The sequence below is a fragment of the Schistocerca nitens genome, chromosome 2 (assembly GCF_023898315.1).
Source record: "Schistocerca nitens isolate TAMUIC-IGC-003100 chromosome 2, iqSchNite1.1, whole genome shotgun sequence".
Classification (NCBI taxonomy): domain Eukaryota; kingdom Metazoa; phylum Arthropoda; class Insecta; order Orthoptera; family Acrididae; genus Schistocerca; species Schistocerca nitens.
In genome coordinates, this window is record NC_064615.1 from 138466266 (window position 1) to 138493466 (window position 27201).

The window sequence follows — 27201 nt, forward strand, 5'->3', positions numbered from 1 at the left end:
TCCATAGGAAGAAGCATCGACTTGCAAAGCTGCTGGCTTGGCAGGGTCAAAATGCACTAAACATTTGTCACTAAGCAAAGCATTTTTGAGTTTCTTAAATGCATCTTGACAATCTTTACTCCAGACAAAACATACATTTTTGCGATGCAAGCGATGCAGTGGAGCCACAATCTGAGTGGCATTCGGTCTGAACTGAATGTAGTATGTTATCTTGCCTAGTACTGACTGCAGTTCAGACACATTGTGAGGACCAGGCAGGTCATGAATTGCAAGCAAATGGGATTGGAGGAGATACAGTCCCTGACTGTTTATCACATGACCTAAGTACTGTAGTTCAGATTGAAAAAGGTCACACTTTTTGAGCTAACACTTGAGTCCTGCTTCTGACAACTCTCAAAAAAGAGTATGCAAATTGGCAATGTGTTCCTCTGGTGTACAGTCTGAGATGACAATATCGTCAAGGTAGTTTGAACAAAGTGGCACTTTTGCAGTCAGCTGTTCCAAGTAACATTGAAAAATGGTGGGTGCAGATGCACTGCTGAAGGGCAAACCCAAATACTTGAACAGTCCTAAGTGTGTATTTACATTGAACACTTTCTGTGATTCTTTATCCAATGGAATTTGCAAGTAGGCATCACACAATCCTATCTTAGAAAAGTAATGTCCTGCACCAAACCTGTCCATGAGTTCCTCAGGGTGAGGTAACAGATAAGTGTCAAGTTTTGACTGTAGACTTGAAGTCAACACAAATGCAAATGATACCAGAAGGCTCAGATAACTAAACGAGAGGACTTGCCCATTGGTTATCTTGAATGGAAGCAATTACACCATTATCTTGCAATTCTTTCAATTCACTGGTTACTTTGTCTCTTAAAGCAATTGGAACAGGGCAGGCCTGGAAAAACTTAGGTGGCACATTGTCTTTCAATGTAACATGCACTAAAAAGTTATTTGCTTTTCCCATTCCTTGTGAAAATAGTTCAGGAAAGTCTTTAAGCAAGTTAGCAACACTGTCTTTCATGCAAATGTAGAGACTGACAGTACATTCTCGTGGATGGTAATGGCAAACAGATCAAAGGCATCTAAACCAAAAACATTCTCACTGTCTCTGGATTTCAACACAGTAAAGTTCTGCGTCCTAGGGTGAGACTTGTAAGTGGCAGGCAGACTGCACTGTCCAAGCACTGGAATTTCATGTCCATTGTAAGCAGTGAGGTGCTTGTTAGATTTAGAAAGATGTGGTGAGCCTAACTGTTCATACGTGGCATGATTAAGCAAAGTTACTGAGGCACCTGTGTCTAACCGAAAGTTCACATGACGGCCAGCAATTTGTAATGAGACAAATAGTTTGTTAGAATGTTGTTGCACAGCACTAGGGTGAGAAAGAAGCACAACCTTAATCTTACTTTTGTCACAACCAGTTGTAGGTTTGGAAAATACAGCGTTCACTGCATGCACACAAGCCTGTTTTTTTTTTTTTTTTTTTTTTTTTTTTTTTTTTTTTTTTTTTTTTTTTTTTTTCTGGGAGCAGGTAAGATTGGCATTTTTGTGCTGTTACTATCAAACTGCTTGGACATGGCCTTGTTTTCCACACATGTAACAGGTTGTGTTACGTAATAGGCAGTCCTGTCTTTTATGGTGTGCAAAACATAGACTTCACTAAATTCCCAGGCTTGTTTACATGTCTACATATCTGTCAGTGCAGCTGTGTGTATGCTTGTTGTTGTGGCTGCTTGGGGTGGTCATGAGTAAGGGGCAACTCTACCTTACAAATTGGGGCTTGGTCAAACTTACCAGCAGCTATGGCACCCAAATCATATTGCTTTAAGATTTGCAACACTTGAGGAAGTGATTGGTCAGAGTACTTTAGGATCTGTTCCCATATTCTACTATCAGGGACACTGAATGTTACTGCGTCCCTGATCATTAAACCACTGTAAAAGTTGCCCAAATACACTTAAATTTACACTTCCTAGTCATGCCCATTAGCTCTGTGTACCACTGACAGTACATCTGTTCCAGATTTTCATGCAAGCAAAAGAACTGATACCTGGCTGCTGCAACATGGACTTGCTGGTCATAACATTGAGTTAACGTAGCGATTACTTGGTCATATCTGTGTTCGTCAGGAGAGGCGGTTGGAAATAGTTTTTGTGTCAGCCTGAACACTGGGGACCCTGCAATATTCGAAAGATAGTATTGTAGCTTTACAGTACCTTGAACACGATGGACTTGACAATGTGCTTGGAACTGTGTCATTAAATTGCCAGAACATTTGTATGCTGGTCAGTGGCACTTGTTGGGCTGGCCAGTCGGTTGGTTGTTGTTGTGTGGCTTACGCAGCTTGTGCAGCCAGAAGTTGTTGTACTGTCATCAATAAGGCAGCAATTTTTTTGGTTCTGAAACTGAAATTCTCGAGTTACATCCATCACATTGGCCATCTGCGGCTAAGGTGCGTGGGCAGGGGGTGGAGGGGCTGGGGAAGCCATGGTTTCACAATTATGTTACAGCAAAGAAACAAGCAAAGCCTTGGAAAATAGAAATGTGATTAGTTCTGTGGCTCCCCTCCTGGAGTTCATGCAAGAGCACAACAAGAAATTAGCAAAATGAGAAGCCCTACAAGCTAAAACACAAGAGAGGCAATCAAAATCTTCTTCTGCACTAAATTACCCTTGTCGCTACTTTCGTGTCGTCGTTGACACTGTAGACTCTTGTACCAGGGGAAGCAAAGGAGAGGACATTGTTTGGTGGCCAGTATCTTCTTCTGCAACACAACTCCACACATGTATTAACAGGGTTATTTATTTACCAGAAGAAAAAGCTATTAATCTTTAAGCTAGTCCATGTGTTGCGGTACAGGTTCTTCCGTAACAGGGTTCTTTATATACCAGAAGAGAAAGCTACTTGTCTTTAAGCAAGTCCATGTGTTGTGGTACAGGTTCTTCCGCAATAGTCCATGTTAGCCTCACTGCTGGTGAAGTACAAGTCCCACTATAAACATTACACTCTCATAGCCAGGAATGTAAACTGACAGACGCCAACTAGAATAGTGACTGAGCTAGAACTGCCACTGACTCTGATCTGCAACTGAGCTGACTGTCTGTGACTGACTCTGTGGGTCTGCAACTGACTGGGCCCTCTGGTCCATGGTGGCAATGTAAATATTGGCAGTTGAGAGGGTGTTGGCGGCGCATTGCTTCCAAGTCTGCCTTTGACCTCATTCGTGATAGATGCCCTTGCTGCAGCACCGGTTATTGATCTTTTTGCAACCTCTTTGCCGACTGGTGTGCTGGCAACAGCTTATGCTAGCACACTTCATGGAAATACTGAGAGATAAGAAGTTTAGAGTTTAATGCCTCATCAATCAACAGGACATTAGAGATGGAGAACTAGTTCATTTGAAGCCTGTAGAAGGAAATTGACCATGCGGTGTTCAAGTAACCATCTCAAGTTATAAAGAAACTATACAGAACATAAATGTGGCTACCAGATAGGAATGTGAATCCCAGTCCAGTCTGAATATGAGCTCAGTGTGTTAACCACTGTGCCAAATTAGTAAAAATGAGAAATATGAGCTATATGGTAGAGGACTCAGTGAAAACCCTAATAAAAAAATTCACTTGGTTTCTGCAGACTCAAATTAGTTGGAAATTCGTTTACCAATTTTGTGAAGCAGTCCCAGTAAAATTAGTCATACAGTCACCATAGTATGTGCCATGGTATACAGATTTAATAAGTGATAACATTTTATATATTAACTAAATTCTCCATTCGTTCTTGGCAGGATATGGAAATAACATCAAAAAATGGAACTTTACTGAAAATAGGTTTCTGAGTAAATAAGAAATAGTTGCAAGACATCAGAAAAATACTTCATTTGTATAAATAGCTATGTAAATAACTTCAATGTTTTCATAAGATGGAATACATCTCAACAAGATTCTAAGTCCTTGTTAAAATAACTAGAGTTGAATGTAGTTATAGGGAAGTAAGGGCACAAGCATGTGTGCTCATTTGCATTTGCTTGTACGTGTACTTACACAAGAAAAAAGAGTGAAAGTTCTAGGAATTTTCTGATCTGCTACATGCCACAGACCAGTCATCTGTGGACGAGTGACTGCTTTCCCTCATTGTTGCTTCCATCCTGCAGTTTCAATTATTGTAACAATTATAGACTGCATATTCAGTGTGAAATGACATTTGAATCGTTAGTTTAAATTTAATTATTTATGGGACTGCAGTCTTTCAGGAATCTGAACAATAAACGTAATATTACACTTTTCCTAATGAATACTTCTTCTGTACTATGAGATTAGTTTCACATTTAATTTTTGTGATCATTTTTATTTTATTTTTAGAAAGAAGTATTGAACTTGAAATATATGTAGTAAAAATTTCATCTTCTTTGAATGAGCCACTGAGTAAGAGTACATAGCTGTTGAGTATTATCACTATTATGCTAAGGAGCAAATTCTCAACTGTCAAGTTTGTGTTACAACTATTGAAACTATGAACCGAAATTATGCATGCTACAATTCAGGCATAAGAGTTGCAGATTTTGACAGCTGCCTTTTAGAGCATAGCTTGTGATTGCATTTTTTGTTGGCAGTGTAGATTCTGTCTGTGACCATTTATCTCTTTGAATGGTTAATAGTTGTCACAGCAACATAAAGTTGGCATTTGGTATACCTTAAAGGTTATGAAAATGATATGTGAATTAATTCAAGACAGGGTTTGTATCAGAGATCATCACACAAATATAAACAAACTTCGTGAGAGAAATATGGGTTGAGATGGAGAAAAATAATCAGCTGTCAGTTTTGAAGACTGCATTTTAGGTTCTGTGATCCTCATTTCAAAACACAACTTCTGCACACTTTAGTGCTGATGAAAGTGTTGATTGTGGCATTCTGGCCATCACAGTATTGTGTTAAATAAACGTAAATGTCAAGTGATTAGGGCTCCAGTTGGGTAGACCGCTCTCCGGGTGCAAGTCTTTCGATTTGATGCCACTTCGGCGATTTGCATGTCAAAGTATTCTGTTAAAGGAGATACACTCCTTGGTTGTCAGATGTATTTCAAACACAATACTTATAATTGTAATACAGTATAGATAATACCATTGGTAATTAATGGATGATCCCTATTGTTAATAACAGTTAAGTAGTTGACTCATGCAAATAATTTGCACTCTATCCTACTCAGTCACTAGAAGGTATGAGGTTTTTTTTTAAGTAAGGGCCGTTCGCGCGTATAGTCCCGTAGTTCGCACGGATGCCGCAACAAGCCACCGTGCCACTTGCCGGCATCCTTCCTGTTCACACTGATGCAAGTTGCAGCTCTGTAGCTGACGTGTACGCATCGCTGTGCTACTTTATTATGTTTACGATTATTGAATCGCCCGTCGCGTGTGAGATACGGTCAGTGATACGTTTTTTGACCGCGAGAAGCCTATCAGCTGCAGAAATTCATCGTCAGTTAACAGAAGTTTATGGCTTGAATGCAATGAGTGAAGGTAAAATACGTCAATGGGTTAGAGAGTTAAAAATGGCCGTCAAAACGTCCATGACGAAGAACGCTCAGGCCGGCCCTCTGTGATCACTGATGATTTGGTGGCTGCAGTCGAAACAAAGATTCGTGAGGACAGAAGATTCACAATTTCCACTCTTTCTTTGGAATTTCCACAAGTTTCAAGATTGGTTTTGTACAAAATTGTGTCTGAAAACCTAAACTTTAAGAAACTGTGTTCTCGGTGGGTACCCAGACTCCTCACAGAGGACCACAAAGGGAAGAGATTTGCCACTTCATTGGACTTTTTGATTCGTTACGAGGAAGAAGGGGATGACATGTTGAGTCAAATTGTCACTGGAGATGAAACATGGGTATCCCATATCACTCCCGAAAGCAAGCGACAATCGATGGAATGGCGACACACAACCTCACCCGTCAAGGTCAAAGCCAAACATACGCTGTCAAAGCGCAAGATTATGGCAACTGTGTTCTGGGACAGGCGCGGTGTTTTGCTAGTGGACTTTATGCCACAAGGAATGACAATCAACTCAGATGCCTACTGTGCAACTCTAAAGAAGCTCCGCAGAGCAATTCAAAACAAAAGGCGCGGCATGCGGACAAAAGAAGTTTTGCTCCTGCACGATAACGCTAGGCCTCACACCTCTCAAAAGACTCGGGATTTAATTGATTCTTTTGGCTGGGAAGCTTTGGACCATGCACCATACAGCCCCGACCTTGCTCCTAGCGATTTTCACATTTTCCGGTACCTGAAACACCATATTGGCGGGCAGTGCTTCAATGACGACGATGAAGTGAAAGCGGCCGTGAACTCTTGGCTGTCGGAGCAGGTGGCCGAATTATTTGAAGAGGGAATTAAAAACTTAGTTGTACGGTATGACAAGTGCTTAAATAAACAAGGAAACTATGTAGAAAAATAGGTAAAAGTGTGTAGAATCAGAAAATAAAAGTTTTTTTACAAAAGTATTTGTATCTTTTTTTAAAAATAAAAACGGCCCTTACTTAAAAAACAACCCTCATAAATAAGTAAATGCAAGTATTTATTAATAAAAGGTATTATATTTTGAATAGTAGTAAAAATAACAGTCACACTGTAAAAAACTGTTATCATTATATACAATATGGTTAACTGTAAAACATTTTATTATTTTTTTTAAACTTCCTTATTTTAGAAAACATTTTCCAAAACAATGTTATCAGTTATAATATGATCATTGTTTACTTTTTGGCTGTATGTGTCTTTAAGACAAACATAAATATCACTGGAAGTGCGAACTCCTGACAAAGCCATAGGTTCTGGTAAATACAATCCAGTCCTTTGAATTGTCTGATCTTGTGCTTTGGTAATGCTCATAGCAAACGGTACTTTTATTGGACATTGTTTCTCATCATTTCTGCAAAGTACACAATTATCGCTCAAACAAATTAAACAACTGGAACCACATTTGTGTGTAAAAGTAACGTAAGATTGTCAATTGATCACACTCTCTAAACTCCTTACGTCGACAGGTGCGACCGAAATCACTTGATAGACTAGTTTGCGTATCTAATCTAGACAACTGCAACAGCTGGCATTCATGATAGTTAAACAGACTGTCAATAGGTGGCACCTTCTACATTGTTTTTATCAAAATGTTTTCAAAGTAAAATTTTTAATAAGAACAGCAACTTTAAACTATTTGCATGCTTTTATCATTAATGGTGAACAAAATCTTGCAAATGATGTCTCAGTCACTAATTTAAAAACAAACCTGTTTAGAAATAATATATATGACTGATAATGTAGTGTACAGAGCAGTTTAGCAGTCTGACATTGTTGTGTCTTCTTTGAGGTGTTTGTAGGTGTAAAAATCAATTTTGTTAAATAAATTATATATTGGCTCATTCTGTGTTATTATATGATAAGTCATGCAAATTATTTTTGGAACCAGTAACTACTGAACTGCATTTCCAATGTTCAAGATGGACTGGTGGATAATCATGTATTTAATCCAGTATATTTTATAAGCATTCAACATTTCATCTCTATATTTCAGCCACTGAAGCACTGTATATGAGTAACTACTTATTTTAGAATAATAGTATTTTTGTTTGTTACACTTCTGCACACACGTAAATGAAACTATCTACTAAAAATTATTAATTTCCATTGTGTTGCTGTCAAAATGTTTGTATGTAACTATGTTCTAAGGTAACAGTTTTGTCTCTCATGCTTTCAGGACTTTCGCAATGCACTTCAGATTCCTGATTCAGTAGCACGACTGGAAACAGTGAAAAGGATGTCCTTCAAAAATTCATCATTTTCTTTGTCGAATCTGTTTGCTACACCTCATTCAACACATGGAGGACTTCAGTCAACTGGATCATCTGCAAGGGAATCTTCTGTAAGTTTATTATTCATTTATTTACTGGGTGGGCAAAATAACACTGACCCAGAAAATATTTACTATAAGATTACATAGTATTGATGCTTGTTAATGAAACTCATACAAGATGCTGGAAATTGCCATCATTGACTTTGATGCAGTACTGTGCTTGATTTATCAAACTGTGGGACACATGTAGTAGCTTTGCCTAAGGGATAGATGCAGTAGCACTTTGAATGGTCCTCTGTAACTCCTCCAGTGAATGAGGATTATTTGAGTCCACTTAACCATTCAGTTTGCCCCACAGGTAAAAATCACAGGGAGACAGATCAAGCAATCAAGGGCACGAGAAGATCACTCTGCCTCTGCTGATTGTCCTCTCCTCAACAAACACCTCATGCTGTCATGACAAGGTCATCAAGGCAGTGTGTGCACTTGCTCCATCTTGCTGAAAATATCCATACAGTTGTTCTTCTGTTAGTTGATTCACTTGTGGATTAAACAGTTTGTGCACATACCAGTTAGCATTCACAGTTTTTGGGTCAGTTTCATGTTGTCCATCCTGTATATCGATTTTCAGAACAAAGAATTGACAACATTTCATCAACCCAATCTGAATATTACTTTTTAGGTATAACACTCATCCTGAGAACTCATGGGAGAGTGCATGTAGAATGTGAAATGCATTAAAAAGTTGACCCAATTTTATCCATATCTTACGATTAATATCTCTCACCAAAAGTATATCTGTGATACCAATGAGACCAGAAAGACAACTTGACCTGCATTCATTCTCATTGAGAAACCCAACAGATTAGTTACCACCCAACATAAATTAAATATTTTTTAAGATCCCAACAGCCATCTCATATGTTAGCACTAAAAATTTGAAGGAGAAATACTTGTCACAGAACACCAGCATGTTGGCCAAAAAACAACCTTACATCAGAATGTGTAGCAGGTGCTGTGAATTGAAACCTCATATAAATGTCAAAACAAATACTAACAATACCACACAGTCTGAATGAAGTCCATGCAGCTAGCACACAAAAGACCATAACTAACAGCACTTAATAACAAAGCCATTTCGGAGATCTCAGCATTATGTTATTACCTTTGCATAGGCTTTTGAAAATATAATGTAACCAGATAACAAAACTGCTCACCAAGCAGTGGCAGGAGAGAACACATGTAAAGGGTTGAAGTTTGGAAGCTTTTTTAACCAAAGGCTCCTGTTTTCTGGCAGAAGGGTTGAAGGGGAAGGAAGAGGGGTGAGAAAAAAGGACTGCTGGGGTTATGAAATGGGGAGAGTTTGGAAAATTTGCCTGGTACACCAGGCCAGAGGAGACTTATAGTGCAGTATGAGAAGAAAAGATTGATTGTTGGGGACTGCACAGGATGAAATTTGAAAATCTGAGAGCTTAAGAATGGAAAATAAGGTAATATGCAAGACAGAGATTGCTGACAAATCATTGTGTATCAGTTAATAAGAGCAAAAAGCTAAGTGCATTTTATGGGGTAGACAGATTGGGGGGGATTGACAGGTCAAAAACTAAAAAAACTTTGAAAACTAAAAGGGAGTAAGAAAGGGATAGTTACTGAGAGAAAATGCTGAGACCAAAGAAATTAAGGCCAGATAGATAGCAAGAACCTACAACATGTTATAACACCAGTTCCCACCTGTGGAGTCCTCAGAAACTGGTGTCTGGGTGTAATCCAGATGGCACATTTGGTGGAACAGGCACCGAGGTCAAGATTGTCATGTTGTAAGAGCACGCTCAGCAACAGGCTGTTGTGTGTCACCAGTAAATACACTCTCCTTATGTTCATGTATTGTAACTAATAACTTGGTGCTAGTCATGCCAATGTAAAAGGCCAAACAGTGTTTACATTGTAGCTGGTACACAACATATGTCATTTCACCTGTCACTCTCCCTTTAATAGGATATGTTTTGCCACTTACAGATCAGGTATAGGTGGTGGTAGAAAAGTGCATAGAGCCAGTCTTAAAGTGGGGATGGTCACAAAAAAATGGTTCAAATGGCTCTGAGCACTATGGGACTCGACTGCTGAGGTCATTAGTCCCCTAGAACTTAGAAATAGTTAAACCTAACTAACCTAAGGACATCACAAACATCCATGCCCGAGGCAGGATTCGAACCTGCGACCGGGATGGTCACAGGGATAGGAGTCATAGGTAGGGAAATGAGTGGAGAAGGAGCTTAGGATCTGACAAGGATATTGCGGAGATTGGAAGGGTGGTGAACAACTATTCTAGGTGTAATGGGCAAAATGTCAAACACAGTGGACCTCATTTCAGGGCATGATTTTAGGAATTCATAGGCTTATCGAAGTAGCTGATTAATACATTCAAGGCTGGAATAATACTAAATGACAAAAGGTGTACTTCTAAGCTGTTTATCGGAGGGGTCAGCATTACCAGGATTAGATGTGATGGCCCAGGAAATTTGCTTTTGAACTAGGCTGATAGGGCAATCATGTCTAGTGAAGGCTGAGGTGAGAATTGTGGTGTATTGCTGTAATGAGTCTGTTTCTGAACAAATATGTTTGCCTCAAATGACAAAGCTGTGGGGGAGGGAACATTTGACTTGGAAGGGATGGAAACTGTTAAAGTTTAAGTACTGTTGTTTGTTACTAGATTTAATGTGAACAAAAGTGTGTAGCTAACCCTCACTGAGGATGAGGTCAGCATCAAGAAATGTGGCATAGGACTGAGAATAGGACCATGTGAAATTTAGTTGGGAGAATGTATTTAGAGATTCCAAGAATTTTAACAGGTCACCTTCACCAAGAGTTCATATGGCAAAGATGTAATCAGTGATTTGTATAACTTCAGTTAATTTGTTGGAATATTCAGTATCTTGCTTGTAGTACAAAATTTAATTCTGTTAACATTTTCAAATGCTTTTACGAGTTCTGTAAAAATTATATGACTGTAGGTTGAATTTTTGTCTTCTCATATAATTTTTTACACCATGGCCCGTTTGTCCTTTGATACCCATATGATTTACACATTGTTGCCCACGGCAGGTGTCTTGAGCATGGCTATTTCTCTCCATTCAAGTTAGATTCTTGATATGATTACACATGAAAAGCCCAGTGCCTGGTCTGCGTCAAAGATGGAGTGACCATGTGTCAGGAATCTAAGAGCTGATCACAATCAGATGCAGTGATATTATGTGTCTTGTCTATGCTGTGCTTGATTATTCCGCTGATTGCCAGTTTAAGTTGTTGACATCCCCATCATGTGACTGTCTGAATTATACCATTTGCCAAGGCAACAGAAGTGTTCTCTCCTCAGAGGAGATCTCTCTAATTCAGTTGCCCACAATTTTAAATGTAGTGTCTGTACTTTTGTCTTACCTATTTAAATTTAATCTGTACTTCATTTACCATGCTTCAACGAGCAATTAGATAAAACATCACTTCCAGTAGCTATCTTCATAGCCTCCTAGACATCAGGATTGTATACTTTCTCACTCCTTGTAGCCCACCAAAACTAAATGCCTATTCATTTCACAAATTTTAACATTTTTTAGCACCTGCTTTGTCCCTTCCCCAATCATTCATTCTAATCACTATTATCATATTTTCACCTTCACAGAGTGCCCTTACCATGATACAAGTACAGACTCCAGTACACTCATTTGCTACTCGATGCTACTCTTAAAATCTGTCGGTGCTTTGGTATGTTTGGCTTCAAAAGACCTCCATTGGCTTCAAAATACCTCCATGCTCAGCTGCATAGTGCACTCGCCTGAATTAAGCAGTATTTGGTAGATAATTTCATTATTGAGAAATATGCTCCTATTTACCTATGCCAGTCACAACAGTCACTAAATTTTCTTGTCTGATTATTACAATGAGTCTCCACCACTTAAATAATTTCAGAAAAGTGCTTTTCCAGCTTCTCTGCCTCCCTTAATACTTACTTTCAATATAATTTGTCTGTCATTGAGAATGTAATTTGATCTCAGTCACTCCTAAATTCTAAAAAATTCTAGTCCACATTTGAGACTTTCTGGTCCATACTTGGAAACCTAATTGAAAACTGCTGGTCTGAATTTTGCCTAGTGCCACCTGGTTCATAAACTGCAAGGTCACTTGTAATTTCAGGTCATTGTCTGTAATCATATTGCATGTGTTTACTACTCCCACATCTGTCTCTGTTTCTGCTCCATATTTCATCTGTGATTGAGTCCTGTTCTGTAATATTTAGCCCAACTCATCAAAATCATTAGCTATTATCCCAGAATGAGGATATGAGGTGCTGGCAGAAGTAAAGCTGTGAGGGTGGGTCATCTCTGGATAACTCAATTGGTAGAACACTCTTTCACAAAAGGCAGAGGTCACAGGTTCAAATCCCAGTCCAGCACACAGTTTTAATCTGCCAGGAAGTATCAACTATTACATTCTAACAATCTTAAGCAAAGTCATGTAGTAATTCAGTTTTAAGAACATCATCACTTTCTGACATGGCAGGCTCCATCCCTTGTACCCATAAAACATTAACAGATTCACAGGTATTAAAAAGTTTTGCTTTTTATCGTTTTCCTTATGTCATACTCCAGTCCAACAATCTGGCTAAAGCTGCTGGATATAGTGGTCATGTGTGCGTGAGGTGTGCCTGCTTATGGAATGTGTCTGTGTTTTCCTTTCTTTTCTGAAGAAGGCTTTGACCAAAAGCATAGTGTGTAGCAGTCTTTTCATTGTGCCTGCCTGCAACACAATGTGTCATCTTTACAATGAGTAATCTGTCCTTTTCATAATTTTTGGTATTACAATCAGCAAGTCATTATGTGTAACAGACGCAAGCTAAAACAATAACTGCCCACTAGTATCACCACAATTCCTGCATCAGCAAATACAGAAATTTACAAAATTGTCATGGTCTAAGAAGAATTGTAACCTGAATGTACAGGGTGATTCAAAAAGAATACCACAACTTTTGGAATTTAAAACTCTGCAACGACAAAAGGCAGAGCTAAGCACTATCTGTCAGCGAATTAAGGGAGCTATAAAGTTTCATTTAGTTGTACATTTGTTCGCTTGAGGCGCTGTTGACTAGGCATCAGCGTCAGTTGATGCTAAGATGGCGACCGCTCAACAGAAAGCTTTTTGTGTTATTGAGTACGGCAGAAGTGAATCGACGACAGTTGTTCAGCGTGCATTTCGAATGAAGTATGGTGTTAAACCTCCTGATAGGTGGTGTATTAAACGTTGGTATAAACAGTTTACAGAGAATGGGTGTTTGTGCAAAGGGAAAAGTTCTGGACGGCCGAAAACGAGTGATGAAAATGTAGCACGCATCCAGCAAGCATTTGTTCGCAGCCCAGGAAAATCGACTCGCAGAGCTAGCAGAGAGCTGCAAATTCCACAATCAACTGTATGGAGAGTCCTACGAAAAAGGTTAGTTATGAAACCTTATCGTCTCAAATTGGTTCAAGCACTGTCTGCAGCTGATAAGATTAAAAGAATCGATTTCAGTGATTTTATCCTTGCTCAAATGGAAACAGATGAATCTTTCGTTTCAAAGATTGTGTTTAGTGATGAAGCAACTTTCCACACTAACGGGAAAGTCAACCATCACAATGTCTGTATATGGGGCACTGAGAATCCGTGGGAAACAACTCAGTATGAACGTGACTCGCCTAAGGTGAATGTTTTCTGTTCCATTTCAGCCAATAAAGTTTTTGGTCCCTTTTTATTCGAAAGTGCTACTGTAACTGGACTACAGTATCTGGAGATGTTAGAGAATTGGCTGTTCCCTCAGCTCGAACAAGAAGCACAACAATTCATATTTCAGCAGGATGGAGCGCCACCACATTGGCACTTATCTGTCCGTAACTACCTGAACGTCAACTACCCGAGGCGATGGATCGGCCGCCAGGCAGCCCGTGACAGAGCACTTCATCACTGGCCTCCAAGAAGCCCTGATCTTACCCCCTGCGATTTTTTCTTATGGGGGTATGTTAAGGATATGGTGTTTCAGCCACCTCTCCCAGCCACCATTGATGATTTGAAACGAGAAATAACAGCAGCTATCCAAACTGTTACGCCTGATATGCTACAGAGAGTGTGGAACGAGTTGGAGTATCGGGTTGATATTGCTCGAGTGTCTGGAGGGGGCCATATTGAACATCTCTGAACTTGTTTTTGAGTGAAAAAAACCTTTTTAAATACTCTTTGTAATGATGTATAACAGAAGGTTATATTATGTTTCTTTCATTAAATACACATTTTTAAAGTTGTGGTATTCTTTTTGAATCACCCTGTATAATTACATGGAGAGCTTGTGTACTATCCCGTGGACTGTCATATGGTGGAGGGCCTTCATGTTCAGAGACAGTGGCTCTGTGTGTGTGTGTGTGTGTGTGTGTGTGTTTCATTGTACCTGTCTGTGACTCAATTCCTTCTCTCTGTGGTGAGTAGCAATCTATCCTCTCCATATTGTTGTTATTCTATCTTAGACTTTCCGTTGTTTTATGTTCTTTTTATGAAATATAGTGTAGGCAGTATGGTGTGTACACCAAACATCAATTCAAAAATTAAAACTAAGTGTTGACTGTAAAAACAGGTCCCCCAAGAGTAAAGACTATGAAGAACAGGGTGTATATGATCCGGGACAACCGGGAGATCTGGGAAAAACCCTGGAATTTTTTCATCCGGGAGAAAACCGAGATAAACCCAGGAATTTTTCGGAATTCTGGGAATTTTTCGGAATTCCAGGAATTTTTCGGAATTCCGGGAATTTTTCATTGTTTTAGTTTTCAGTTAAATTTTTTTTGATTTTGATGGGTAAGAACCAATACTCTAACAAAGGATATTACTGTGTCCCACTTCTGCAGAATAATACTGCTTCAACAAAACATGAATGAGAGAAAAAAATGAAAATAAAACTTAAGTCGCAAAAGAAATACGCCTTATACAACAATAAAACACAGTGCTCATACAAGCAGTTTGCCAACTGCAAAGTGTGTCAAAGGCTTTGGGAAGACTATGCAATGCTTCCTAACAACAAATTGTCTCCAATGAGCGTGACGTCACAACTGTTAACTTTAGATTCGTTTGAGCAGTTGCGGGCCGGCTCTTGTCCATGTGCAGTTGAGTCGCATGTGAGAAGTACCTTCTCCAGCTTATGGCTACAGATGTGTGGTTGGGTGCCACTATCTAGTATTGCCCCAGTTCGGAAATATCAGAGATCCGGGGCTGATCCACAGAGCAGGATGAGTTGTTGTGGGGAGTCTCCACGTGACCCGTGTATATGTTTAGTGATTTTGTTGTTTCCTCTTCATTCATTGCTCTCACATTAAACGAAAACAAAACAGGTATCTATGGCCGTGAGCTATCAAATGAATTAAAATATGTTCGCATAATTACGGAAGGCTAAAATATGTTATTAGTTTCAGGTTTTATCTCCACCTTTCTGACAGTCGAGCATTAATCGCCTTGCAGAACAATGAAGTTATTTTTGTCGGTTTGCTAAAGAAATTTGTCTTTTATTAATCTTTTCCGCTGGGTCAGTCAATTTATTTGAAACGAAGTGTTTAATTCCATACTATGGGCTAGTTTCAACTGTTTGCTGCATTTCAAAAGTGCATGTTTTCATCTTCTAGCACGTATGGCATTATGCCATAATAAAGAACCAAACATGAGATAATACAGTACCGGTACTCAGGAAAATTTACATCCGAATCTGGACATACGAATGTGCACTTTAAGCTGAATTACACATTGTAGTATGGTTCACGAAATTCCGATGTTCTTGGAGTATCCTCTTAAGTCTTGTTTCTTTTATGACATAGTGTAAGATCTTTTAATGTTTCACACCTACGAACATATGGGCTTCCTGCATCATCATAGCTGTGCAAGCATGGTGACGCCTGTTTCTGGCGCTCTCTGACGACTACTTAAACAAACTTATTTCTAACAGGTCACGGGAAAATATTGTGAATGGTTGTTTGAAAAGCGTTACTTTCAGAGTAAATTTCCTTTTATGGAAGATGAATTATGTGCGAGAATGTACAATGAATTTCTTAAATCACAGAGCATTTGACTCTCATTTAAAAATCAAGTCTTTGAGGATGTACATTTAGAAAAATTTCGATCTCCAAAGATCAGACATTTATGTCTTTATTAAAAATTTTACTGACACATGTGTGTGATGTACCTTAAATTGTAACATGCACAAAAAAGTCAACATTATATGTGAAAGCTTTTCTTTTCTTGTAGTAATGCTGTGTATGTTTTTTTTACTGAGTTTGGTTTTATAAAGGTCTGGGAAGTTTTACGCCAGTGTATAAAACCATGACCATTCAAATGATTGATAAGTTTTACAGTTCTGAGGAAAAGTATACTGTCACTTCACATGGAAAAAGTGTATTTACACCTGGAAGAAAGTGTAATTTTAACCGGGAAATCCAGGAATTTTTTTTCTTGTTCGCATATACACCCTGAATAAGTACTACACACAAACACACACAGATACACACACACACAGAGAGAGAGAGAGACACACAGGCATATGCAAACGCAACTTTCACACATATGAACACTGTCTCTTTCTGCTGAGGCCACATTGTGAGCAGCTACACATGATGGGAGAAGCAATCTGGATGGTGAGGGTAAGGAGGAAGCTGAGAGGGGGAGGGACAGCAGGGTAGAAGTGGGGGCAGTAAAGTGCTGCTTGTGGGAGCACATAGGGACGAGGTGGAGAGAGGACATGGCAGCTAGGTGCAATCAGAAGGTTAGATGGGGGAGGGTGGGGGGGGGGGGGGGGGAGCAGAAAGAAGAGAAGTAAAAAGACTGTGGGTTTGTAGGTGAAACAGAGGGCTGTATAGTGCTGGAGTGGGAACAGGGAAGGGGATAGTTGGGTGAGGAACAATGACTAATGAAGTTTGAGGCCAGGAGGGTTAAGGGGATGTAGAATGTGTTGCAGGGAGAGTTACAGCCAGCACAATTCAAAAAATCTGGTGCTGGTAGGAAGGATCCAGATGGTACAAGCTGTGAAGAAGTCATTAAAATGAAGAATGTTATGCTGGCCAGCGTGCTCAGCAACTAGGTGGTCCAGCTGTTTGTAGGTGGCCATTCATGCAGACAGACAGCTGGTTGGTTGTCATGCCCACATAGAATGCAGCATAATGGTTGCAGCTTAGCTTGTAGATCACATCACTTGTTTCACAGGTAGCCCTGCCTCTGGTGAGATAGGTGATGCTTGTGATGGGACTGGAGTAGGTGGTGGCGTGAAGATGTGTAGGATAGGTCTTGCAGCTAGGTCTGTTAGAGGGATATGAGCCATGCGGCAAGGGGTTGGGAGCAGGGGTTGTGTAGAAATGGATGAGGATATTGTATAGGTTTGATGGGTGACAGAATACTACTGTGGGAGGGGTGGGAAAGATAGTGGGTAGGACATTCTTCACTACAGGGTATGGCGAGAGATAGTCGAAACCCTGGCAGAGAATGTGATTCAGTTGCTCCAGTTCTGGGTGTTATTGAATCACAAGGGAATGCTCCTCTGTGGCTGGATGGTGGGACTTTTGGAAGTGGAAGGGGGGGGGGGGGATGACTGGAGAGATAAGGCATGGGAGATCTGTTCCTATACAAGGTTGGGAGGGTAATTACGATCTGTGAAGGCCTCAGTGAGACCCTTGCTAAATTTTGATTTTGAGAGGACTGTTCGTCACTAGACTTGCAATGGCCATGAGTGTCTAGGCTGCATGGAATGGGCTGGTTGGTATGGAACTGACACAGCTGTTGAAGTGGATTAATTGCTGGAGGTTTGATATGGACACAGGTACTGATGTAGCCATCTTTGAGGTGGAGATCAACATCAAGGAGGGTGGCTTGTTGAGGTGAGGAGAACCAGGTGAAGCAAGTGGAGGAGAACATGTTGGGGTTCTGGAGGAATGTGGATAGAGTGGTCTTACCCTTGATCCAAATCGTGGAGATATTATCATTGACTCTAAACGAGGTGAGGAGTTTGGGATTCAGGGTGGTTAGAAAGTATTCCTCCAGATGGCCTATGAACAGATTGCCAGTACCCACTGCCATACGCCAGATTTAGTTATAGGTGATGCCTTCAAAAGAGAAGTAATTGTTAGTGAGGATATAGTTGTTCTTAGTGACCAGGAAGAAGGTTGTAGGTTTGGAATCTGTCGGGGACTGGGAAAGGTAGCGTTCAATAGTTGCAAAGCCATGGGCATTAGGGATGTTATTGTAAAGGGAGGTGGCATCAATAGTGTCGAGCAGGGCACCATGTGGTAAAAGAACAGGAATTGTGGAGAGTCAGTGGAGGAAATGGTTGGTACCTTTTATATAGGAGAGTCTGTCCTCCATCTAACCTCCTTATTGCACCTAGCTGCCCTACACTCTTAACACTTCATCCCTGTATGCTCCCACAAGCAGCACTTTACTTTACCCCACTCCTACCCCGCTATCACTGCCCCTTCCAACCTCAATCTTACCCGCACCACCCAGACCGCTTATCCCATCATGCACAGCTGCTCGCAGTCTGGCCTCGGTAGCCAGAGACATTGGTCATGTGTATGTGAGTTGCTTTTGCGTGTGTGTGTGTGTGTGTGTGTGTGTGTGTGTGTGTGTGTGTGTGTTGGCCAAAAGCTTACTTGTTTGTCGGTCTTTTTGTTGCACCTATTTGCAACTCAACATCTCTGCTATATGGTGAGAAGTAATCTACCTGCTTCATGATATTGTCAATATGATTCAAAATATCAGCAGAAATATGTCTAGGTAGTAGGTGAAAGTTTCTCTCTTAACACACTTCTTGACCAGATGATATAATGACTGGCATGTGTTGTCCACAATGTCTAATTAATATATGCATGAAAAGTGCAAATATGTTTAATGTAGGTGAATTTATACCGTAAACACATCAATCAAAGTGTCCTGTAATTTACCAAGTAATTTTCATATCCTTGAGACCTAGGACATAGTTATAGTCTTCATTGTGTTACATTTTATCGCCTGGCAGACATCAGAGACGTTCTAAATTTTCTTATATTTACTAAATTAGTAAACAAATACTTTCAACAGTGGGAGTAGAAAGAACACTTAACTGTTTGTTCATACACATGCTGTGGCCACTGCATTATGAAATAGTCCAAATATTGCCATGGAGTTCATTCAGTGGCAGAATAAGCACTGACCTCTCCATATGTTCTAACATACTAATAATTAGTCTTGCACCCTGTACTAAATTTATTTCATTTTTATCATATTCAGCCCTTTCCTAGACCTAGCATTCAGTTTGGATGAAAAATGATCATCATTATTTATTTAGAATGTCTTGGATATAAATATTATAGGAATTTTAAAAAATAAAATAAAAATATGAGATCAATTTTAACTGGAGAGAAGAGTCAAATTGAGTTTATTTTACATAAAACTTAAATGGTATTTCAGCTGCTCAACAAGTTTCAGTCCTTGAAGTATTTTCTATTAGAGCAGATTATGTGGTAGTACGCAAACACCTTTCTCCATAACTTATTATTATTCTTCCCTGTAGCAGGTGATGAAATGTTGTATGGGAAACTATGCCCAAGACTGTGGGTTAAAACCCAAAACCAGGTGATGCCAAGATAGTGAATATTGGCTATGACATCCTGCATTATGTGAAATTTTCACTGTTATTAAAATACATTGCCTGAATCATCAATTCCTCAATAACTTTTTTTATTGTTTCTAGGGAAGTTTGAAGGAACTGTCTCAAGTAGAAGATTTTGCAACTGGTGATTCATCATCAGTAGCATCGGAAGAATATGAGAAATATTCAAGAAATAGATCTAAGTAATCTGTTATATTTCCTGAAAAATAAATACATTGATTTTCTCACTGAGTACAATTATTTGATTTCTTTACACTGATAGAGTGATACCTCCCTATAATGCTGTAGAGAAGTTACTGAGTATATCTCCATCATATGTTGTTTCTTTCTTGATCTAACAGTCAGAGTGCCTAATTCTATTTTTCAGTTCACAATGCAACAGTTGCCATAGGAATGCTCTGCAGAATTTTCCCAGCTGGCCTCCATGTTGGTAAGACGCTTTTGTGATAGTGCATTCCATTCCTCAACCAGCACAGATGACAACTGCTGGATGGTTGTTGTGTATGCGGACATGCTGCAATAATATCTCCCCAATGCATCCTACACATGTGATATAGGATTTAAGTCGAGAACATACCGTAATATGGAGAGAGGTGGAAACACATAATACACCCAGGAACTTTGTCAGACATGAACTTTTCAGGGTTGCATTCGGCCCTAATTCTACTTGTATGGATGACATTGAGCAAACACATCGAACAGCACAGGTGGAGGAGCTCTTGGAACAAGAGGATATTCAGCAAATAGATTGGCCTGTCTGTTACCCCAACTTAAATATCACTGAGCAAGTGTTGATGCATTGGGACAGGTATTGCAGCAGGTCAACATGCACCAACAGTGCAGCAGTTCTCAACCACACTGGTGGATGAATGAAATGCTGTACCACAAGAACTGCTTATCGCCCTTGTGTCCAGTATGGGAAAATGTTGTAGAGCATACATTGCCATCCAGCTGGTCACACATCCTAATAAGAACCACATCTCATCTCACCTTTGTAACATCCAGGAGATGACCATAAATGGCAGTGACATCAGTGTAATTATTGTCAGTGAATAAAAGTGTGATATCTGTTGGTCACATTGCATATCTTTTCAGTTACCTTCTGTACCAGAGTGTAGCACTTCTTTCTAAGTATGGTCCCAGTTTCATCAAGCTGCATTACTTGACAATGACACATCATGCAACAGCATCACAAGGAATTAAAAATATAACCAACAAAACAACTTTTTTCACAGTTGTTTCAGATAACATGATAAAATAAAACATAAATAAATATAAAATAAGCACATGTTGTAAGTCCATGTACATTAGCACTGTCACACAAGATGATGTAGCAAAGCAATAAAAGGAATAAAAACTCCAACTCTGCAGGAATTGGTAGTGTCCCTGGAACAATCTTAAAGAAGAGTGTTCTAAACCTAGTTGAAATACTTCTACATATATGTGCCTGTTGACTTCAAGCATGCACTTTCCTTAATGCACTGAAAGCAACTAAGGTAATTCCAGTTTATAAACAATAAGGGAGGAATAATGAAATCACCATTTCCTCTTGCATCTCAAAAATATTAGAAAAAATTGTGTATGACATACTTGTGGAATTTGTAAATAAAAACAAAATTCTGTTTAATGAACAATTTGGATTCAGAAATAAGAGGTCAAAGATAATTGCATTTTATGAGAGTGTTAGTTGCATACTAAGCCTATAGGAGAGTATTTATTGGCCAATCAAAGGCTTTTAACGTGGTGAAATGCAAATGCTGTCAGAATTTGAAAAGTATGGTATTTGAGGTCTGTCCAATGACTGGATTAGTTCCTTGCTGAGCAGTGAGCATCAAGCACATTAAGGTCAACCTTAAAGTTATTTCCGAACACTTTTCAGAGTGTAATCTAATTAAATATGGTTCCTTTTGCGCATTAACAATCAAAGCTTAAATGGAGATTGATGGTGTGTACGAAAATAAGGTAAGCAGTTACAAAGCAACAACAGGCCATTTTTGTATGTGAAAGTACCTTATATGTAATAAGCTGGATCTTCCTTTCCTTCTTCACAAATTCTTTGAATCCAGGTTCAGACGTCAGCTGGTGCAGGAGATTCTTTTTCACTGATAATAGAGCTAAGTTTGTAAACCATTCTTGAGTTTGTGAACTATGTACATAGTTGTTTATTGTTTAGGACTGAAAAGCTTCTCTCAACTGAGCCACTGGTTGCAGAAATAGTCAAAATAAGCTCACAGTGCTATACAATTCTTCAGTACACTGTTTGGAGTTCATGTGACTTAATAAATCTCAACAAATACCAGCAATTTTATTATGCATTTCTCCTGAAATATGCATAACCACTAGCTCTGATCTTAAAAAGGAAAAATAAAAAGTAGATCCATTGTAGTCTTTTAGTAATTTTAATGCAAATTCTATGAAACACTATTTATATTGACAAAAATGTACATTTAGAAGTTCTAAACATAACAGAGAGTGCAAATTAGTGAACCTGTCTTGTAACTGTCTCATCAGTGTGTCCAAAATTCACTGCAGATTATTCTGAAATTTGCTTCCAAATTGACTGCAACATCATACCTAGGATGTTTAGTTAGTGGTTCATCCATATGTTGGCCATGAATAACTCTTTTCTATTTTTTTTTCCAAATCTGTCATGTTTGGTTTACAACATTTCTTTGAGTTTATTAATTTAAGTTTCAAAGTAGCCCAAAAGAAAAAGGAAAAATCTCCAGGACCAGATGAGATCCCTGCTGAAGCAATACAAGCCTTATATGACGTATTAGATATTTGTTTGTGTGAAATGTATGAGTGTCTTACAAGGAAGAGTCTCTGCACCATGGTAGAATGCTGATGTGATTATTAGTAATAGGCAAGACGAGGATCCGATGACATCTAAATCCTTCAGACCAGTTTGCTTTCTGAATGTTTCCAGTAAGGTATTTGAAAAACAATTTGGCAAAAATTTACAAAATCTTAAAATGCTACATGGGATGAGTCCCTGCCAGTGCAGGTTTAAAAGAGGCAACTCAACAGAAGTTGCAGTTATAATGTAATCTTGCAAGCAACAGACATCTATTCTAAGAATGTTCTAGCAATGATGACAGATGTTACTGACACTTTCAATAACCTATGGAGGCTGTCTTTCTTTGCTTGCCTTAGGGAGGAGTACCCAGAAGTGCTGCACAACTGCCAAGAGAGCATCTCTGCAGGAGACGTATCTTTAATATGTCAAGGAAAGGAAATGACAAAGACCACTGTCTGCAGGGATGAGTGTGTTGTTTAGTTTCAGGATGTAGAATTAGAGTCCATACTACAGAAGTTACATTACAGAAGTAATGTAAATTGACTGGTAGCATTTGCATATGATGTGTTGTTAATTGTCAGTGGTGACTCCAGTAGAAGTATAGAAGACAAATATAATGCAGCAATCGATGAATTTGAAGTATGGTGTCCGATTGTCACTAGCACCTCACAATGCTACATACCTACTGCTGAAAGGGAATCCAGCAAGCAATTCTAAAATAAGATTAAACAGTGTGTTGTTTCAAAGTAGTGCACTAACATGATATCTAGAAGTATTCCTGGACGAATGTTATTATAGGGGTATGTGACGATTTTGTGGAAATTGTCTTAAGCGATTAATTACATCACTTTATGCTCCTAACATGCTTTTTTCCCTCTTGAATTTTGGTATTCCTTTATAAAAATGGAAACGAAATCCAAACAATTTGAAAGCCCACTAAAATACTCCATTTGAGTTGTGTGATACCTGTGATGTCACTGGCTAGCTTGTTGCTCCTGCTGTCATAATGCTAATTCACAGTGATGTCATGTTTTGTAATTTATGTTTTGGAAACTGGGTTACAAACAATGTGTATTACCATTCTGTACAAATACATTTATAAAAACTCCAGAAAAGTTGTTTTTGAGTTCCAGACAAGGAGAAGATGTTTAAAATGTCGTTGCACTGTACCAGATAATTGTCATCACATTGACACATAAGTTTACTAACTTAATTAAAAATGTGTCACACTGTGAAGTTATCATTAACTTACTTCCAAGATATACTCTCCCACTGTTACAATGAAGAACAGCATCATTTAAAGAAATTAAACTTCTAGTGAAAATTGTCATTTTACCCAACTACACCTCAGTTATTTGGTAGCTCAGTTGTTAGAGTGGTAGACTGTCGAATTTTATAAGATTATTCCATAGATCGCTGGTTTGAATCTAGGCTGAAGGAGCCTTTTAATTAATTTGTAAAACAACTCAACAGTCATCTGGCATGAAAACAAATCACAACTACAAAACTTCAATGTGTTTTCCTTGCTGTTCACATGCACTTACATTTGCAATCACTGTTCACACACATCACGATCAAAAAGATATTTTCTACTTAATATGTCCACACACTTTTTACTTTATTAGAAACAATGCTTTCATCTTTGTACTGCCCAGCTAAGATCCTTATTGTTTAAACTTTTGCTGTTTCATCATCTTACATACAGATGAAGGTAAGTCTGCTTCAGACGCTAACATTAGTTTACTCTCACAAACAGTACACCCCTTACGTTTGTGTTACCTGCATGTTGTACATGCTTTATGTCTCTCCTTATAACCTCATCGTCCTACATATTGTGGTACTGTGGGCGTATGGTGATATCATCACTACTAGCAATGCTTTCCAAAAAAGTGAATTGTTTTTTCATGAGTAAATGCATTTATACTCTGTTGTCTATTTCTCAGGCTGAGAATGATGTGAAGCAATATATAATAAGTTCCACAATTAAAACAGCTGCTACAGTTCCTTCTTGCTAATTCTATTTTTGTATTTTGTGTAAAACTTTTAAAAATATATGATCTCATACTTTGCAGTTGTGCTATCCATTGCACCACTTGCTCCATGCTAAACAAACTATCACTGCTAAATGTCTTTTAAAGAGCAAATCACCACCAAGTTTCACCAAGAATAATTTATTGTGCTTTGGATCATAGCTCATGACTGACAGTCGACAATCTAGTTGTAATATACAGACCCATTTGCAAAAGATCTACAAATCCTTACTTTTGAGCGAGTTTAATGATATTGCAGGAAATAGGGAAAATAATGTCTGTTGTTGTACATACTGCCACTATGAATGGGTGGAGCATAAGTGCATCAACTTTTGCAAGGCTGCCACCATTGGTGTTCACAAAATTACTTTCTGTTGCTGCTTAAAAGTTGTAATTGCGTTTTCAGTCACTAAAGAGCTAAACTGTTTTCAGAAAAAGTACATAAAAATCTCATAATTTCATCTAACACTCCTATAACATGTCTAAAGCTTCATCTTACTCCTGGTCTGTGATGTCACCAGAGTGTTAGCCAATAACAGAGCATTTTCGATCATGTGACAAAATCTCGATATTTAATGATTTTTAAGCTTTGATTACATAAAAATTATGGATATTTTGTGAGATGTTGAGTAAATGCTATTTAAATGTTATAAATCAGAATAACAACAGTCTGAACCATATTTTTAACATGAGGCGATAGCCAATTGTGCACATCATGTAGAGGATATTATATCTCTTTAAAAAAAATAATGTGTAACTAATATATTTTAGAGGAAACACTCTCCTGGTAAATTTGTTTGTCCTTTGATTTATCATGATCTGTTACTGATTTTTAGTGAAGTTAGTTTTTACGTTTAGCTTTCAAAAAAATACAAGAGAGATATAACAAGCAAAATAATGAATTTCGTAGGTTGCCAATTATGTATTATATCTGGTTTCATCCAGCACCAGGCTCTCTACAAATTACTGTAAATGCAATAGCGTAGTATTACTCAGCTCCAGTTCACTGATTTGAAATTATTACTATCACAGAAAATAGACAAGTTTTAATAAAATTATTTCATTGGATTCCTTCACTTAATCTCACTGAATATTTTTACATAATTTCTTCTGCTCCAGCTAACTGACATTGTGCTGTGAAAAAATATTTTTAAATGTACCGGGTAATGGCGGCTAATTGTTAACAGTCAGAGATCACTGTTACTCGCTCCGCAGCAGCTGGAAACATGCTAAATAATTTTCATTAAATATTCTTTTCATAAGATAAATGTGGCATAGGTTCTTGAAATAACACACAGAGATCACTTTATACTAATATATTCCTACTAGGACACAGTTTACACCATTAAATATTTGCAATTACGTTATGACAGAAACAAATGCTAGCGCAGCACAATAGCTTGCGTACCTTATTCCAGCTAACACCAGAACGAACAGAACAAAACAGACTAGACAGAAGAATGAGCATTGCATTGTTTTTTATACTCTTACAAAGATAATAATAATTCTTTTAATTACTTACACATTATAATCTCATACAATAAAAATAATGTCTTTTCTGCATCGATCGATCTATATTGTATATTTTTACAGTTAGTGTTATTACCTTTCACAGATAAATCGATGTTTGCAGTTCATTTTGAGTCACATACAGTCATTTTTATTTATGTTTCACCTCAGTAATGGTGAATATTGCAAAAGGGACACTACGAGGAGACAGGCATAAAACGTACAAATGAGATGAACAAAACTGTAATCATCACAAATAGTCAGTTTAGACTTTCTTGAAAAAAAAATCAGAATGTACCACCAATATGTATTAGCAGCAGTCATAGTATATGATGAAACTGTTTGGATTCAGAGATTGCAGCTTGTGAAGCCAGCTTCATTAGTCAAAAGAGTTCAATGAGGAGTGCTACTTAGGTTAAATGGCACCTACTGCACTACTCTGAAAGATGCATTGTTAGCAATTCAAACTTGGAAATCAGAAGAGCGGAGCCCTTTATTAACTAAAAATGCAATCAAATGGAAGTATGAAAGATGCTTGGAAATGAAGCCAATATGAAAAAATTATTACAAGATTGCATAGTACAACTGTTGGGAAAATGAATGAAGCACTTACAGGCGCAGGCAGAAGAACGTAATGAATCTCTTCCTACCATCAGGGAGATACTTAAAATGAGATTCCTTAACCCATGAAATGGACTGATGAACTACCTGACCAGTCATACCCCATGTTACATTTCTGTACAAAATCAAAGGCAGACTGAAATGTAACAAGGTAGGGCGGTGGGACGGTAGGGGGTAAACTTACTTGCTACAGTTCTACCCCTTACAAATATAATTTTTTTCTATCTTCTCATCATGTGTGTTATACACACTGACAGAAAAAAATTGAAACACCAAGAAATAATTAACCCTCTGGTGAGCAAGCCTATGTATAAAGTGTGCCAAACACAAATAACATTGTATTGTACCACTCCACTGTTGTTTTACAGTTGTGAGTGCACTTCTATTCCTTCATTATTGCTTCAGATAATACAGCAATAAAACGTGTTGTTATATGTTCAAATAAGCATCAGTAAAATAAAATAAACAGTGAGGCAGGTGAGAAAAAATTTACAACAGTGCAAAAAAAAAGATCCAGATTTTGAACTAGCAGCACAACCCCCTAATCAGGCATTTCCCTACGAGATAAGTGCTTATCAAATAAATGTTTGGTGAGGATCTCATGCTGCGTTGTTTAATGCTTGTTCAAAGAAAACTTAGTCTTATTTCAAATAGGTACCCCATTCATATAGTTATAGTCAGTGGTGACTTCAATTTACCCTGGAT

General features: G+C 38.4%; 1 protein-coding gene across 2 annotated transcripts in view; it reads left to right on the top strand.

Annotated features, from left to right (window-relative positions):
• Window positions 1-19737, top strand: part of LOC126235834 (CBY1-interacting BAR domain-containing protein 1) — a 211854-nt gene extending 192117 nt beyond the window's left edge. For both annotated transcript variants that reach the window (XM_049944691.1, XM_049944690.1), the window contains exons 7-8: window positions 7749-7913; window positions 19618-19737. In XM_049944691.1, the coding sequence (XP_049800648.1) occupies window positions 7749-7913; window positions 19618-19722 (270 nt within the window). In that variant the 3' untranslated portion in view covers window positions 19723-19737. The remainder of the gene's footprint in view (window positions 1-7748; window positions 7914-19617) is intronic.
• The last annotated feature ends 7464 nt before the right edge of the window (window positions 19738-27201 follow it).